This window comes from Meleagris gallopavo, chromosome 7 (genome assembly GCF_905368555.1).
Source record: "Meleagris gallopavo chromosome 7, MGAL_WU_HG_1.1, whole genome shotgun sequence".
Lineage (NCBI taxonomy): Eukaryota > Metazoa > Chordata > Aves > Galliformes > Phasianidae > Meleagris > Meleagris gallopavo.
The window spans coordinates 22,075,409-22,093,840 of NC_139410.1; the positions used below are offsets into that span (position 1 = coordinate 22,075,409).

Sequence of the window (18,432 nt, forward strand, 5' to 3'; positions counted from 1 at the left end):
AGAGATAGGTAGACTTTTTTCTTCCTTTGCTGTTGGAAAGGAACCTTTCGTGCCAATGCTATCATAGGCTCTTCAGGAACACGGCTGGACCTGGTTGCCTCCGTGAGAGCCCAGCAGCCAGCTCTGAGCTGAGGGGCATGGGTGGATGGTTTTATTCTGGGCTGACTGGAGGCAGAGACCTGCACAGTAGCCATTCTTGACAGGGGAGACATGGAGATTCCCTGAGCAAGGCAGAAGGCTACGAAGGAAATATATGGATTGCTGGCTGAGGGTAAGAGGGCTGTCACAGCCCATTAGGAGACGAGTGATACTGCATACACGAGGTAGTCAAGAGGTAGTAAGTGGGTGTCAGGACACCACAATACTGCTTCTCAGCCTGGCATTGCTGTGAGGGAACCAAGCTGCCTCCAGTCTCCTCTTCCTAAGAGAGCTGCTCCTTCTCCCCCGGCTCACTAACACAAGAGGATTTTCACTAGTCCTGGGCACTGCACTCACACTTCAGCCGCAGACTGAGAAGAATGTAATGAGCTCCAAGCCCCAGTAATTGTCCCCATACCCTGAACAACTTCAACACCCCCATGCGCTTGTCTCTCCAAGCGCCCTTTCCTTGGCAAGGCCACATGTATTGACAAACCAAAAACTTACAGCTCCTTAAGATAGAAAGATCTCCTTTATTAATGAACCCCAACAGTATTTCTTCAGATACAGGAGTTTTGAACTCAAATACTCAGAAGAAAACAAGTTAATATTGCATTATTCTCATAAGAAATACTGCAACTTATTTCCGGTAACATATTGCAAAGCGAAACAGCTTGAAAAGGAAAAAAAAAAATTAAAAAAAAAGAAAAGAAATTAAGTCAATCAAACTGGAATTAAGGTTTGTTTCTTGGAACGATCGAGTCCTCGCAAGCACAGCTCGTTTCTGCAGATTACTTCCCAAACTGTCATACAAACAGACCCCGATTGCTTGAATTCCTTATGAGCCCACAGAGGTGCAACATTAAAAGCTACGATTATCAGGTAGCAAGTGCCCCAACCTTCATCCTCCACAGCAGCCTCAGTGACCCTGGCGTTAACGGGTTGTGAATGTCTTCCCCCTGAAAGGATGCAGAGAGAGGTCAGTGTGGACTTCAGAGCTGCTTTGGGTTGCCTCTGGCTTTTCTGGGCTGCCCCAGGGTGACTTGTGGGCACGTGCTTGCATTGAGCTCTCAAAGACATACTGGTACTGCTCGTTCAGAGCTCACAGGCATTGCCTGCAGCAAGACCAGGCAACTGGACCACACAGCTATGGGGAGGGGCTGGCTTTCACAAAGGGCACAACCCCAAGGCCCCAGAGCAGAAAGCAAAGAGGAAATACCAGGATGCACAGAAAAAAGATGCAAAGGAACTCTAGGATCAAGAGGCCAGAGTCATGAGGGAAACATGCTACATAACCACTATCATTGGTGTGCACTGCTCTGGGCTGCTTTATTTGCCAAGGGGAGCCAGTTCCCAGGAATGCTCACAGCCTGAGTGAGCTAGTGGCCACAGGCTCTGGGGAGTTGCAGACACACCAGGCAGGAAGAACATGCTCCAATGGCTGCAAGCCTTTGGGAAGGACCTGGCCACTCTCCCTGGTGGGTTGGGCAGCAGCCTGACAGTACAGTAAGCCCCAGTGGGGAGAGCCATGCCACGCTCACAGCAGGAAGATGCTCTGCAAGTACTGAACATCAGGTCCCATTACGGCCATCCCATAGTATCCCAAGCCTAGGAGCAGAGAATGCTGAGCTGTGAAGAAGTGAGCTTATGGCAGACAGGGGAGCCTGATTAAATCACTCACGTGATTGTTTTCATTTCTTTCTTCTCTGCGTCTGGACGGGCACGGTTCAGCACCTTGAGGAAATCTGATGTTTTTGCCCTCATACGTGTGTGAATATAGGCCTACAGGAACAAAACAGGGACACTTCAGGATCCCGTGTTCACAGCTAAGACTTCAGACAAATCTTTCAGCTAACCACAGCTTTGGGATGCTCATGGCTGGCTTTGGACCATGAGCACAGCAGCAGAGATAAGCTGGTATGCAAGTGATCTGGGTAAGGGTTGTCACTCCTGCCAGCCAGGCACTGTTCATGGCTAAGCTCCACAGGAGCTGGAGATGATGGGAGACCTGCCCCAGGGCCAGCTACTGCTGGAGGGCACAGGGCTATGTTTCTGTTCCTTGGTAGGAAAGGGACTAGCTCTGCACAGCAACAGTGGGTACTCAGCCTCCCTGGCATGCAGTATGAGGGAAGTTGGGGAGCCAATGGTGAAAACTGCTGCCTGACCTCTGGTCAAAGGCAGGTTTCTGAGTAACTACGCTTGCTTTTGTTCCCCAAAAAGAAAACCACAGATTGAAAAGGGAAAAAAAAATCCTAGTTTGCTGCAAGGATGGGAGGCGAACAGGCACTGCCTGTACCAAGGAACAGGAAGAAGGTGATGACGCACCATTTGCCAAGCTAGCACGATTGTGGAGGGCAGTAGTGTGCAGCAGTCAGTTCTCAGGGTGGGGGAAATGAGGGTACTCCTACTCCATGCTTCGTCTTTTTAGTCCCCCCAGATGAGATGAGCCAAGTCTCCCACTTTCCCCAGCTACAGCCCCTTGGTACCTTTGAGCACTTGATGTGATAGTGCAGGTAGTCTCGGAATGTGTGGATCAGGTTTATGGTGTTGTCTCTGGCAGCAGCATTGGTGTGACGGGGGAACAGCACTGAAAGGAAAAGGGCCACACAAAGTGTTATTGCTTCCTGAAGCTATGAACGGGCTCTTCAGGGTCCTCTGATGCTGCAGGCTGTAGGGCATGCTGCTCTGAACGCCTGTTTACTGTGCCCATTACTGAGACACGTATCAGGATTAAGCAGCACTGGTGATTTTAAACACAAGGCTTAGCAGCACTTTCCCACCCACTGTTACACGCTCAAGTCTCTCGAAGCAGCCTGGACACAGCTGGAGGACACAGGCAAGGCCAAGTGCCCAGAGATGACGACACCTTAGGAAACTGCACGGATGCTACTTCAGTGCTGGTGCTGTGCTAAGTGTCCCAGATCCAAGGGCTGAAAGACCTTTTGTCTCAGTGATGATCTCACCTGGGACTGTCAGATCAGATGACAGAGAAACTGCCTCTAGACAAGGAGGAACTCTTACTGGCAGTCCAAGAACTGCCATTAGGCAGCTCTGCCGTGACTGATTAAGTGCCTGAACCCAGGGCACCGTTCCCAGCGTGGGAGGAGAGCAGTGCTAGCTTTGCTTTCCTCTGCAGTGTCTGTGCTTTGTCTCTGAGCTCCAATCTGCAGGCATGCTGGCCTGGGAGACCCTAACAGCATATTCAACCACGGACCCAGTTTCTCTGTAAAGAGATCTCTCCCTTTGAACAGGGGCAGGGTTTGGACTCCTCAGGTCATCATCAGCACTGCTGCCCAGGAGGAAATGACTGCTGGCCAGGAAAGCAGCACCTTTGCAGGCAGGTGAAGGTATTTCATCAGAGATAGAAGTGTTAGGCTTAGAACACAGAGGCAGCACTGAAGAAGCACATCTTGCAGCCCAGGCATCTGCAGTTACAGATTACATGTCCACGAGAAAGGAGCCTCCAGTTTCCACAGTATCACAGCAAAGCCAAATGTCTCTTACTCCCACATGCTAAACTCAATTTATAGGCTGACATCATGTGGCTTACTGTCAACTCCCTCACTGTCCAGAGCAGAGCTGAGGTGACTTGATGCTGCAGAAATGCTAATCACTGGGGGGAGAAGAGGACGCACAACAGAATGCAACTCCAGAGTCCCTTTAGGCCCAATAACTCGCATGAACACTCAGGGAAGGTGAACTAGGTTTTCGTGCAGCAGCAAGAACCTCTCTCCACCCTGAACATCCCTATACCACAGAGCTGCCTGCTTACCAAAGGTGATGTAGCCAATATTGTCGCCAATGGCTGCGTCTGTATCCTTCAGCTCCAAGGGTGGCTCCCTGTGGCTGAAGAGCACCTGTGGGGCTGTGTGACTGGCCCGGCGACCCTCCTTGAACTCCTGAACAAAACAAAAATAAGGTGAGCCCCACTGCGGCACATCAGGCAGCACAACTGAAAAGCAAATAACATTTTCCAGTTCTACAGGGCATCTAAGCAGGAGGTTTCCCAGCTTTCCCTCTATGGGCCAATCTAAACAGGCCAAGCCTCTGGAAAACAATCATTTTTTCCTCCAGCAAAATCAAACCAAAATGCATGGCTCTCCCAAGTTTGTGTGTGCCCAGTACAAGCCCTCAGCTTGTGCAGATTTCAGCATCACATTTATTGTCATGGGACATAGAAGTGTTTCATGGACAAGACACCTCAGGTCAAGCAAGCAGATACGAGACAGCACAGCTCCTACTCCAAGTACTTCTAGTGAAAATGAGCAGCAGCCATCATTCCAAAGGAGGGGAAAAATTCAGAAAGGGCTGCAGAGTCTCAACTGTGCCAGTTTTAAAGGCTCAGCCATTTAAGAAAAGCATCTCCCACCAAGTATCTTTACCCAGGCATTAAAAGGGTTTGAGTCTTGTGTGTGAAACCTGCTTCTCCTAGTTCTTCTCTAAAACAGCCCTGAAACAACACTTGGATGCAAAGAAAACCATTTCTCACCAGGGATCTGAACAGCAGCACAACACTCATCTCACAAGCAGTGAATTTTAAGAGCATCTCTAAACAGGGCTCGGAAAGTCCAGACTCCATTTCCCTGCCTCGAGGCAGAACAAACACCCCTCTGCCTTGCTGACCTGCCCAGCCTGTGCATTGCCAGCTATCCTCCCTTCTCAGGACAGCACAGCACATCCCAGGAAGGGCTGGAGCTCTCCTGTTGGAAGGCCAAGTTTTTCACTGGGGTTTCCTTCATGAAATGCTTAGCTTGCACTTCCGCCTGTTTATACCAGAGGGTGAAATGGTTCAAATGGCTTTGCTGGTTAGTTAATGGCCAGATTTTCTCCATCAGGGAACAGATATGCAGCTGCCACTGCATTACGCAACAGAAATAGCTGGAAAGAAGGAGCCAGTGTGACTCAGAGTGGAAACTCTTGTGGCCAGGCAGGAATAAGGTTTGCTGTTGTAAAAAACCAAGAACTTGAGACATGCAGACTCTAGGACAGCTGCTCCCTTGAAACTTTGCCATCTCCCCCGGAGCCTCAGAAACCCTGTTCTATTCACCTCACTCCTCCCTCCTGGATTTATAAAGCAGAATTTCTGGCCGTGGGATATACTGGTGGGGAAAAGCCAGAGCAGATGCCCTGGATTTAGTTACAACACACAAAGAGCAAAGCTGTGAGGTAATACACACCATTGCCACTACAACAGATCTTGTTAGAATGAGCTCCAACATAGGTAAACTGGTATTCAGCAAACTGGGCCAGGAACATGCTGTCCACAAGCCCAACAGCAGACAGAAGGTGAGCTAGACAGGCAACACGGATGAACACACAAATCAGCTCTGACTGAGCCAGCCCCAGGTGTCAGCAAACGTCTCAATCTCTGCAGGCTGGAACCCATTGCTAAGTGCAAAGTGTTTACTATGGCCCTCTGAATGCTTCCCAGCTAAGTGACAGTTGCAAAGGGCTGCTGAATCCAGAAGTATTTGGCATTATGACGGCTGATTCAAGTATGTAAACTAAGCAAATTCATAGCTTTTCAAAGCTCAAATCCAAGATCCCGTTGCTGCACATGAGAACAGTTACACTGAGCTGCTCCTGGTCCAAGTATTTTTGCAGCTTTTGAGAATCAGCAGAAACAAACTCATAGCACCTTCTCAGACATAGCATAACATTGCCTCATCCCCTCTACTCCTTCTACAGCCTCCCTGCCATGCTCCTCTCCTCCGATGCTTGGTGATCCCTGCACCACAGCCAGTTGTGCGACAGGGCCTTAGGGTGGATACTGAAGTATCCATGTGGTGTTTTTCATCTGCAATACATAACGTGTTTGACTGTGTACATCAGCAAGACATCAATAATTAAGAGGACAATGCAAGAGCCTGAATTAGTAGTTACACTCCCGTGCCTATTGGCACGTTCTTCCGTCCCAGGGCAGAGCGGAGCCCTGTAGAGTATTTACATGCATTAAATCGCCTGTGAGATCCCTTCTGTCTTACATGTGCTTGTTCAGCACCGCTGATCCAAGTGAGAAGTGAATTGAGGATTAGATGTTTTCCCCAGTTTCCATACCTGCATAAATACCTTTCCAATCACCACATCATCATCATCCTTAAATACCGTGCTGAACACAACCGTGACGCGGTCCTTCTTTGCCTCAACATACCTGCAGGTGGGCAAGAAAGGAGAACTCAGTTGTGAATACGACTGCCAGAACTGCAACTGGATGAGGAAGCAGCTGCATGACAAGCTCAGATAGATGCTGAAATGTTTCCCCCCTTTTTCGAGACAAGTGTTTACAGGGAGCAAAACACTTTTGATGGGAGTGGCCAATTCCTTTCCTGCATGCAGCCACAAGTGCTACTGCTAACAGAGACTCTTGTATAACACCTCTGCAGCCTGAGGGATGAGCATTACCATCGCTGGGTACGCCTTAGAGCCTAGGACAGGCCCTTATTACCATGCCAAAGCACTGAGCAATAGGATTTCCCGACTTTCCATTGCATCCTCCAGCTCTGAGTAGAAGCAGAGAGCATAGTGACTGCTGTCAGACTCCAATCCTGTGCCACTTGAACACTTACATCGTCTCATCATCTCTGTAGTGGATGACGGCTCTTTTCTCTCCTTCTTTGCCCTCTTCCTGGAATTTGAAATACTTCTCAAAGACCGAAGCAAAGCAGTTGCGCTTCAACATGCCGGCTTGGTGCACAATAGCATCTTTGTCTGCAGGAAGGTTCTCCAGGTCGTAAAGCAAAGAGACATTGTAACCTGGTGAGGAACAGACACCAACCTTAATAATCTATGCAGGGCCTTAATACAACTAAAGACACATTTTCTGGGAAGCGACACCTACAATCCAAGCATCGCTGCTACAGTCCCACCTTTCCCTTACGGCCTTCCAAAACCCCAGGGGTGACTGCTTTCAACACCACCACTGCCAGAAGCTGTGCCTGAACTCAACGTGTGACCATGGAAACGTTCCCAGGGCTCTTTCTCTAGCTCAGAGACACACATGCTGGCTGCACCGCTCCTAAGTTTTCACAGTGAGTAGGAAGAGATGCTGTCACAGGTAACCATGGTTTTCCTGTGTCTCATGAAATGTCTTTGAGAAGAACAAAGACCCCAGTTGTGAGGAACAGAGGCTTCCTGGAGGAGGGCTGCATTGAGAGTTACTGCTTATACTGCAGGAAACTTCAGCCCTGATGTATGTAAGACACCTTTTTTATTGCCACTCATTGTACAGGAAGCCCCAAACATTAAGCTTTTGACATGTAGCCTTCGCCTGAGCATTCTGGAGTTTACTTAAGCCGTTTTAGAATTGCATTCATACACACTATAAATGTTACAGCAGGGTTACCTGATTCAGGATTTACCAAGTAATTTCCATAGACTTTCTTCAATACCTAGGCAAAAAAAACCAAACAGACATTGTAAACTTAAGCTATCAGAGCTGTTTCCTCCTGCATTGCCTAGGCGATGCTCAGTCTCCACGTAAAAACATCAAACTACATGCATCTGCCTCCCCTACTCTAACTGAACTTGGACAGATATTAAGTAATCAGCTTTTAGTAGTACTGCCTGCTCCTACTCTCTGATCTCCACCAACAGGGAGCATGCTGCAGGACAGGAGTCAAAAGTAGAACTTTCTAAAGCTCTTGCTGGTCTTGAACTTGCACTGGCAGGAAAATCTCTTCTGTATGCCTTGTATCTTCCAAGGAGAACCGTCAGCAGCAGTTTGACAGCAGCTCAGGGGCTACAAACCTCCTTCCCATCCCAAAGGCAGCTCCCAGGGGTTCAGGATGGGAGAGGCACCACAAAGCAGGCTCTGTCCCTCTCTGTACACATTCAGAACTGGGGCTGGGCAAGGCCTGGCCAAGCAATTGCCTGCCCAGCCTCAGCCTATTCCTCGGGACAGATGGGGATGGAGAGGAGACTGCCAGGCAACTTGGATGCCTCCCAGAAACAGACGCCCACAGCACAGCAAAAACCTTTAAGCATAATCACTGCTGAATTTTACATCAATGGCAATTTTCAACTGAGCTGTAGCACTGTGTCAGTGAGGGGGCTGGGAACAAGAGGTATTTCACACAGAAGAACGCTATGGCAGAACCGGCCCTCCTGGGATGACAGAATGACACCCTCCACCACGCAAAGAGAATGCACAGGCTCTCTGCATGCCAAAACCTCCCCAGCTGAAAGCCTGCCTGGCCCAGGGAGATGCTCTCTCTTAGCAGGAACCCCACTTTGGCTTCTCACAGCGGGGTTTCACCAAAGACCAAGTGGAGGAAGTGCAGAAACAAGCTCCATCTTCTCCACGGAAGCACAGAGACACATAGTTTCTTAAACAGTGGTTTAAAAATGTTATTTCTATTTAGTCAGCACTTCCAAGGCAGTCCTGCAAAGATCCCATCTTCCTCTCAGAGCCTGACAAGCTGGCTGTCAGCTGCCCTCATCCTCAGCACAGCAGCCAGAGTTGAAAAGCAACACACACCACTGCTCACTCACCACTGTGACTATCAGTGTAAGGCTGCTACCCTGCTACAGTGCAGTGAACATCAGTCCCTCACCCACCACAGCACTTCTGGGATCATCCACTGTACTGATCCTCACTAAATGTGCTGGGAAGGCTCCAGCATTTGTGCTGCTTGTCTCTTCTGCTTCCCAGCAGCAGCACCTACAGTGGGGCTGCTCCCACAGCCCTGTAGTACAGGAGGCAATGTTGGTCCTAGAAAGGAGGATGCTTAGTCACATTTATTCTAACTTCAGTAGGTCTTGTAGCAACTTGCAGGAATTCACTTTAGGTTCAAATCCCCTGCTTCTTGCCAGATTCTCAATAAACTTACAGAGTTTATTTTCCTCCAAGGCAAAAACCTGCAGGGTGAACCCCACTTACTAGCATTAGGAGATTTGAAAACTAACTCGGGAACTGAGTCACACTTCCTGCCTTGCGACCCAACCACAGCTCAGAGAGGCGCCTTCTTTCTACCATAAATGGCCCTCTGCAGCCGGGGCTCATTCAACAGGAACTGAACCTGCTAACTTCACACAGCAGCAGCAAAAGAGGAACCAGACAGTCTGTAGATCAAGGTCTGTACACACAGCTGGAGCCTGTAACTTGCTCTCAAGTGTGGTTAGAGTCAGAAGAGGACCGCTGTGGGATTCCAGAGTTGATTTGGTGCTTTCTCTTGCCATTGCGCTCAGAGCATCAGCCAGTGAAACTATTTTTGCCAGAGCTCATACTCGTTTTGAAGGTACTTTCAGAATTAGTGATGCTTTGGCCTTTCAGGCTATCAGTTCATAAAAGATGACTACTTCTTCACAACAGAGTGGGAACACACTCTGTCCTTGTGTTCCACCAAAGTAAGACTCCTAGTCAGCACAGGAATTTCAACATGAGACAGGAATACAGACACTTCTCTATACATTAAATCTGAACATCACAAGGGCATGGCCTCTTCTGATAAAGCATTTGTAGTCTCAAAGCCCCAGATGCCCAGAGATGCTCACTCACCTCGTCAGCACCATGTTCTTGAAGTTCTTTGTAGAATTTCAGAGAAATACTGACCATCACTTTTGTCTTATCTCCATTGGGATTTGAAATATGGTAAAGAACTCCATCAAAGTCTACAAAGCAAGTGAGACAAACGTGAGAGAGGTCAGTTCCTATTTCTGAGGAAACAATGGTGTTCTAGGAATTGCATAGTGACATGCATGATTCCCTCTGCCTCAGCCCTCACAGAGGCATGACAAAGCTGTACTTAAGTAGTGTCACATAGGGAACCCTGTTATCATTCAAAGAGCTGAAATAGTTATGACACCTGTCCATCATGGGAAGATCTAGTCTAGTGTCATTTAGCATCCCTTTCAAGTCTGCTCGTGTTCAATGCACAAGGACACAAATACTCAGAGATGGGAGCCTTCTGGATGCTCAGCATGCAGTGACTGACATGCCCACCAGGCCAGAGCTGCAGCCTAGAGGAGGAAAAAACCTCCATCAGCAGAGCAAAAGCAGCTCAGGGAGTGCCTGCTGAGACAGCTTTCACTTCACTGCAGAACAGGCAGCCAGGGCAGGAGGCAGAGAAAGGCAGCCCTCCAGCTTCCTCCACTTCCCCACACAGCTCCACAGCTTACATAGATCCTTGATAACAGAAGCAAGACATCAGCTACTGAATGAATGCTTGTATTTCCTTGACACTTCCCATTCTAGAGAGCAGACTTCAGGCTATAAATTCATCCTGCCTGTCACCCCAAGCCAGCTTTCTAACAGTCTCGACTAGACAGTGCTAAAGACCTAGTAACAAGCAGTACCAAGTGCAGGACTGGGGAACAGGCAAAGTAAAACAGCTACCCAGCACTCACACAAAGCAAAGTGGGCACAGCCTATTCTGACCGCTGAACTCACTGCTGTGGGCTAAGTCCCAAGGAAGGTAAATGGACAGAGAAAACAGCGGGGCAGCCTACAGGAGACTTTGCTCCTGCAGAACACAAACCATCAGCTTTGGGAAGTGTGTGGTGTTCACACAGCCTGTCCATATGCAGCTCTCCCCTGCCCCCCACCCAACTGGGCTGGCTGAATTTGAGTGCACCAGACATAACCACGGGTAGGCCTTCTGAGGTAGCTCCCCCGTTTTTCAAGTCAGGAGCATTATGGAGCTTACCTGCAAACGTTACTTCTACTGCCTCTGGTTTATTTCTAAAAAGCAAAGAGAACAAAAGAGGTAAATGAGAAGTCAAGCAGCAGTCTCCAAACTGTGAAGGAAAGAAGATTCATTTCATTTCTCACAAGCAGTTTTACCTGAAAACACCTCTGGACCCTGCTGTTCAAGCAGCAGATAACTTTTGACAGCTTGGACTATTGCTCATTCCTAAAAGAATCAGTCTTACTAGAAATGATATAAAACAGTCCTGGAAGCTGGCAGAGATTGCTGTTATTTGTAGTTTATTAATAGAATTTGAGACCACATAGTGAAGATTTAGAGTTAGAAATGTCTGAGAAAGCTACTCATCACTAAGGAGCTGGTTTTAACAAGCCTGCTCTCCATATACAACTGCTAAGATGCAAGTTCACAGGACTGGCTCTTCTGCAAGTTCCGCTAACACCAGATGATGAAATGGACATAGTGGCTGAGCAATCCCTCCTTACGTGCCCCCTTCACCACCAAGGGCAGCCCTACCAATGGTTTGACACAAATTACTTTTAGAGCAGACCCACCTCCAAGTTGGGGCTATCAACCATCAGCAGAATTAAACTTTTTCGATGCACATTTCATCTTGACACCCTATCCCTAAACAACCCAATGACCACTGCAGGAAAAATCCTAGATCTGGATTTGCCCACACACTTACAGTTGTCTCAGGATCAGCAGCAAGAGCATTTTGCAAGCCTAAGGCACACAGCTTCTCATGTTTTAGGTATGAAGATTTTATAACATCTTACAGTTTAAGTGCCATAGTCTACAATCTCTGGAAGAGCTGGATCTTGTGAACAATCAAATTGCTTCCGTAAGGTGAATTTGTTGAGAACGGCACTATGCAAGTGCTTCAGCAGCTCCAAGAGGACTGTTATTAATAGGTCATCCTCCATGAGGGACCGATGCAAAGCTACCTCCAGCACTGAGAGCCAGAGTGGAAAATGAGAACAGGGTCAAAATGCGAATCAACTGCTTTATTTCACAGCTAACGTCCTCTTATGTTTCAAAAGCAGCCACTACAGAGTACAGGCTAACGATGCTGGATCTGTTTTACAACCCAGGGAAGTCTCAGCCTTCATTCACACCTACCTGAACCAGCTGGTTGACTCCCCAGGTCAAGTTAGCCTTGAGTTTGCATCTACCCTAACCCAGAGACTAACTCCAGCCCTATTTGGGTAGCAATGGAGATGTTAGCCACCAACCAGAGATTGTAAGTGGAAAGGATGAGGTGTTGCTGCTTCTTGAGAGTTGTTAAAGCTGTGAAAAGCAACAGCCCTTTTTGCTGGGAGACAGGAAAGCCTCTGTCTTTTTGTGCTGCATCACTGAAGAAAAAACCACACACTTGAAAGCAGCCGTGTGAGTGCACCCACGGCAGGTCCCTTAGTTCGAGTCGCACCAGTTAGCCGAGACCTCTCTCACTCTTATCCTCCCTTCTTCCCTGCTGGCTGGAGATGGAAGTCTGGAGCCTCGCCCGTGGCACATTTAACACTTGGTTTTGAAAGGGGAGCAATTCCCCAGGCTGCATCTAAGCTCACTGAGGACTGATGGAAGCAGAGGTGGAAGAAAATCCCACCAATATCACACGGTCAGCCGATGCAGACGAGTTCTTCTTTTAGAGCACCACGCTCAGATTTAGGAATCGGCTTGGACGGCAATATACATTTTATAAAAAAAGAAACCTATGTAGGAAGCTTTAAAGATAGCACAGTCAGGCACATAAGAGCTAGGAATATTAAAGAGGATGCACCCTTAAAGCTTAGTTTCATCACTCAAACCCAATTCCACATGCACACAGAGCTGACATCCGGCTCTCAGCAGTCCCTCCAAATACAGCACCTCACCCTGAGGAACTCACGGAAACAATTACAGACAATGAGCGACAGCGACAGTAACTCGGGAGACAACAGAAGGATAACTTGCCATGTTATTTAGGGAGCTGAAGCATCACAGACCCAAAGTTGGTTAATAGCTGTGTGCAAGAGCCTTTGTTCTGCACACAAAAGCTTACGGCAGCCATGACGCGACTCCTGCACGTTCCATTGCGCAAGCATGAATTTCTCAGAACTTATTTTTACATGGATTTCCCAAGTGGCTCAGTCCTCATACTTGAGGACGGTGAAGAGAAGAGAGGTTTGAAGGAGAAGCAGGTAACCAAACAGAACTTCGGGGCCCTGAATATTCACCAGCCTGCCGGCACGCAGCCTCATGGAGGAAGCGCTCACGTGAGCCGCATGCAGAGCTCCTCACAGCCACCCCGACCCTGCGTGCAGCAGGATGCTCCTGCCTCGTGGGGCACACCTCTCCTCAGCCCCAGCCAGCCCAGGGGGAACCAAAAGTTTTGCGTGCTTCCATTTATTTCTCCGGCTGATCTCACCAAATCTATTCTGGCTATTTAAAACATTTCTACAAGAGGGAAAAATCACCTCTTTCACCCCTGTTAAGAAGTACTCAGACAGAGAAGGAGCCTGAACCATCACCCCAGTGCAGCAGAGGAGCTCTCGTGCCCTATTACCCTGCTGGGAGCTTCTTGAACCTGCACCACCCAAACTGCAGCCTCCCTCCATGACCAGTAACAGCCACTCTCCCACCAGGAACAGCTGAAGATGGCTCCTCTCTCTGCTACAGACCAAACCCAGACCTTTCTGCAACACCGTGCCTGAACTCTGCAGCTAAAATGGCAGCTGCTCCAAGCACAGGCGGCTGCCCATTTTCTGATAACACTTATCAGATTTGAAGTCAAATCCACACCAAATCCCATCTGCTCTCCGTTTATAACAATAAGAGGCCTTGATGGGTTTTTATTCCTTCTTGCCTGCATTCTCTTTATTCATCTCTAAATGGCTCCTGCACTAAGTCCATCTAATACAAAGCCAGCTCCAAATCAGATTTTTCACCCCAGCAGTGGATCCAAGAGCAGCCACAGCATCCGTGGAGAGATGCCAACATGCACTTAAGAGCAACAGCAACCCTTTTTTTTCCTGACAGCAGTTCTTCAATTTTGATTCGGACAACTTCCAAACTTCCCTGCCTCGTTCTCAGGCCACAGAGGTTCTCAGCCATATGTTACAACAAATTTAAGAACAGAAGAATGAAGGCTGTGTAATTATACAGAGCCCTCATCTTCTGCATTAAACAGACCTGCATGCAAATGTAAGCTTGGCCAACAACCGCATCGATAGATGACTAAAGCAGCTCCCACATCACAATTAATGTTTATACCCAATAAAGGAAGACGGCAATTATTTTAAAAGCTGCAGGCATGCAGATACTCTAATATCTTGCTCCCGAGGAGGGGAAAAGAAATGAAAGGAGTGGTGGATATTTCAAAGCTTCAAGCTTCCAGCTCTGAGCAGAGCCTGCAGATCACTGAGTTGATGCACTGTTGGAAGAGAGTGAGCCAGATTCAGTGACAGACTGCAGGCTCTCGCTACAGAAAGGTCACCCCAATAAAAAAATTATGAGCAATGTCTAAAATTATCCAAGCAGTTCCTCCCCCCCGGGCCCCACTCGACTAACAAAAGCTACTTTGCGTGAGCTGCAAGCGTGCATGAAATCAAAGAGCTCCCGCAGCACGCCTGCCACAAACTTGAGAAGCGCTCTGCTGTGAGGTAATGGCAGTTCCCACACGTGCCCACCCACAGCATCGCTGGGAGCAGGGCTGGGACCTGCTGGGGTCTGGGGTTTGTGCTGTGGATCGCCCACAGGCAGACTGCTGGTGGCAAGACGTCCAGCAGACAGGGCAGCATCCCACAGCTCCCACTGCCAGCACAACAGCCAGTCTGCAGGCTCTGCTGATAGCTGCTCTTCTCTTGCGCTAAGCGCAGCAGCTGCAGGAGGTACTGATGATCCTGCATCCAACCCCAGAGTGCAAACTCTGCCAGCAGCATCACCTGAGCGTTCCTCACCTGCTCCAGGGTGAGGGTTGGGCTTCCTGCAGATGCTGGGCTGTCCGAGCTCCTCCATCCTCCGTGCTCTCCCTAGCTTCCCCACAAGGAACTCGCTCACAGGCCACATCACCAGCACAAAGGTCATGTCAGTCACCTTCACCCAGCAGGGCCATAGTACTCTGCTCCAGAGCAGGCGAGCACCAAAGTGACCACAGATGGGAAACACCACAGAGCATGTGGGTACAATTTCAGCCAAACTCTCCAACCAGCCTACAGGAACTGATTTACTGCAGAGAAGTTGAAGCTTCAGCTATTTTCCCATTCAGCCAGCACTCATGAAACCCTGCAAATTTGTACCTATCAAAAGCTTTAAAGAAACCTAAAATTTAATGAGATATTTTTCCCTCCACCTCCAACCAGGGAAAAGTCAGACTGTTCTCCACTTATGCAAATTTTTCCTTTGCACAGCAGGTAAATAGAAAGTAACAATTTGATACAGATGATTAATTTGCTGGCAGTTTAGAGCAAGCTATGTATGGCTGAAAAACCATACCCAGGAACGCAAGCCCTCAGCCACACTTTTGCTAGGATCAGTTACATCAGAGCAGACCAAAACTGGAGGCCAAATCTGTTTCGGAAGGCAGTTCTCCGCTGTGCTTTAGAAATAACTGAACACGGGAGACAGAAATATTTTACATTTAAAATAGGTTATTATTTTTCTATCTGTGCAGTTAGCAAAAGGAGACAAATAAGAGAAACAAAATCTTCCAACTGGCAGAGCTCACCTCCCAACACCTGAGCTTCCAGCTCAGGTCTGTTTCTTCCAGCTTCCAGGCAATTAGTCAGCTCAAAGAGAATTAGTCAAAAACTTACAGAAGAGCTTATTCTTTTGACACCTGCAGAAGCCCAACTCAAGTAACAAGCTGCCCGATGCTGACACATCTGCTCTCGGGTTCTGACCAGATATTCCCCCACTTCAGCACTTTGACAGTCTAAGCTTTCAGCAGTAAATTCTTGACTAGAGGTATTTCAGCAGGTTCTGGTAGCTTTTGGACATCATTTAAAAATGCGTTTGACTTAAGGAAGTTGATTTAAAACAGGAAAGTACAGTCTTAAGAAGTCCACTACATGTAGTCACCTTGATGCAAACTCCCTTGATGTCTAGTGGTGGCTGTCCAAGAAGATGAGATTTCCATGGGCTTTGCACACAAACACTGCATTTGGAATTGGCTCTGGCTTCTAAAAGTGACCCAGCTCTATTACACACTATGGGGAAATGTGAAGCAACTCCCACCTGAAGGCCTGGGGAAGCTCAGCACGGAGCTGCTGGATCCATGGCACAGTCACAGAAGTAGAGGGAAGTGCTGCTACTCGCATCATGGAGCAAGTCTAGATAAATTGGGCATCACATCCGCCCAATTCAAGTTTCAGAGCAGATAACTCAAGGCCAGCTCTCAGTGTCCAGACTTTTTCCTCTCAATCGCTGAATCCCTTACGGTGTGCCCTTGTCCTGACCACCATGGGTCCATCCCCAGACACACCTTGTGTGGACAGTCACCCAAATAGTGAAATGCAGCAAATCCCCTCCTGCCTCCATGCTCAGTGCCACAGGATGACCCTGGAGCCCTAACTGGATGGAAAAGAAATTTCTCATGAATAAACATGGCATAATATAGCACCTCAACCCAAAAAGACTTGTTCAGGGAAGTGAATTTCCATTTTTCTTGGTTTCATCTCTGACCTTCATCTATGCCTGGTTCTTGCCTGGACAGCACAAGCACAGAAGAAAATGCAGAAGTGAACTACTACTTCCTCTCCAGCAACATACTGAGGGCACAACACTTATCCAGAAAGAGCACCTAGCTGGTCCTCTATCGAAACAAAAGAAAGGACAGCCTGTAGAACAAGAGGCAGAAGCAGAATGTCATTGGCCATGCTCACAGCAGGAGGAATTGATCCAGGAAGGATTGGTATGCCAAGCAAGCATGCTGAGGCAGTAACAAGCTTTGCTGTACAGCAAAATGGAAACTCCGTGGATTGGAGGTGAGCGAGCAACCTCAGCTCTAGCTGCACTGAGTCAGGGCTTTGAGGTGCATTCAATCTCCTGGTGGCTGCAACCTCCAATCACTGCTGCTGCACTTGTACTGATGCAAGGACACGCACGCAGGCTCCCACCAGCAGAATGCCTCCATACGAGCTTGTGGTGAATGAGTGTTTTTGACACACACTATTAACCTCCATATAGTTAAGTTTTTTCTAATGGATGCAGCTGCAGCGCCCAAGAGCTCTCTCCTCCCAGCGTGGTGCCAGTGTTTCGGGGATACTTGTTGCACTAAACGATCACATTCAAGAAGAATAAAGAGGCTGATGGCAGAGAATAGAGCAGCTTAGTGTTCCCACAAGGCAACACAGCCTAAGAGGTTATTGTATGAAATAAAAGAGCAAGAAGTCCACCAAAAGGAGAAAAATGGAGGAAACAGCCTCTCTCTAAGGTCTGCACACAAAAGGCAGAACACTTCAAAAGCCACTTGTGGAAAAGGTGACAAACAAAAAGGCCTCACTGGGGAGTCCCTTCCCAGAGCAGCTTAGGCTGTGCTGCTTGCAGAGCCAGGACAGGCTCCACCCACAGATAATAGTGCTGTGCTTTGCTTCTCTAGATTTTGTCCACACACAAAGGTGCGCAGCACTACTCAGATGCAGCGAGTGCATGGTTGCAGATAAGGGCATTCACACGAGGTAACTCTCCCAGGCTGGACTGTGCTCAGACAAGTGTCTTCATGACCCCAGTGCATCACTGTCAGTAATGCTCAGTGGCTCCCTAGGGACTGCACTGTCCCAGTCAGAGATGCAGGTGCAAATCAGCTGCCCTACAGCCTCCCCAAGGCCAAGAGACTCACCAGCCCTACACTACTAGACGGAACGCACGGGTCCCAGGTTGGGACAGCAGAAGATGCTGACAGGAATCTGTTCCCCACCCCCAAAAAAATAGCTTGAAGCTGCTGCTGTGCCACAAGTCACCTCCCTGTTCCTCCATTCTGCACGAGCCCTGACACCACTCTGGACCTGCTCTGATGAAGGTCGCCAACACCTTCCAGCCCAACGGCCCACCCCAGCCTGCCTCAACACCACAAGCTACATCGCCCTCACGCAGTCCCAGCCCTCAGCACCCCATCAAGCCCTGCCTCACGCAGCCTTCCATTCATCCGCCCTAGCCCTACTCAGCTCCACCAGCTCAGCTCCCCTCCACCCCGTGCCGCAGCCCCTTTCCTCCCGTCCCGGCCCCATCCTGCCCTGTCACTGCCCCCGGCACCACCCTATCCCACGCCGCCTTCCCCCCCGCCTAGCCCTGCCACACCTCACGCCCAGGGCCAAGCCTCGGTGCCACCCCGCCCGCCCAGACCTCTCCCACGGCCCCGCGCTCCCTGCCCCGCTCCCCTCCCTCAGGCCTCGCCAGGCCGGAAGGCTTCCTCCTCCGCCCCGCCCCGGCCCCATTCACCGGCCCGGCGCCCGGCCCTACCCGGCGGCCGCGCCCTCGAACTTCAGCGTGAGGGTCTCCTCGATGATGCGGTTGTTCACCTCGAGCAGGATCATGTCGGTGCCGGGGATGGGGAACGGCTCTCAGCGCGCCGAGGCCGGAGGGAGCCGAGCCCGCTGCGCGCACCGGGGACCCGCCCGAGCCTGCGCCGCCGCTTCCGCTCTCGCGCCCGCGCGTCACTTCCGGCCCGGCTGCC

General features: G+C 49.3%; 1 protein-coding gene across 1 annotated transcript; it reads right to left on the minus strand.

Annotated features, from left to right (window-relative positions):
- Nucleotides 1-651: 651 nt before the first annotated feature.
- ARPC2 (actin related protein 2/3 complex subunit 2) lies at nucleotides 652-18,426 on the minus strand. The gene is made up of 10 exons (XM_085228534.1): nucleotides 18,219-18,426; nucleotides 10,782-10,816; nucleotides 9,635-9,747; nucleotides 7,481-7,526; nucleotides 6,705-6,891; nucleotides 6,196-6,289; nucleotides 3,911-4,037; nucleotides 2,625-2,725; nucleotides 1,820-1,920; nucleotides 652-1,097 (listed from the first exon to the last, which is right to left on the minus strand). Exons 1-10 carry the CDS (start codon nucleotides 18,290-18,292, stop codon nucleotides 1,073-1,075), a joined length of 903 nt encoding a protein of 300 aa, XP_085084660.1. The 5' UTR covers nucleotides 18,293-18,426; the 3' UTR covers nucleotides 652-1,072.
- Nucleotides 18,427-18,432: the final 6 nt, after the last annotated feature.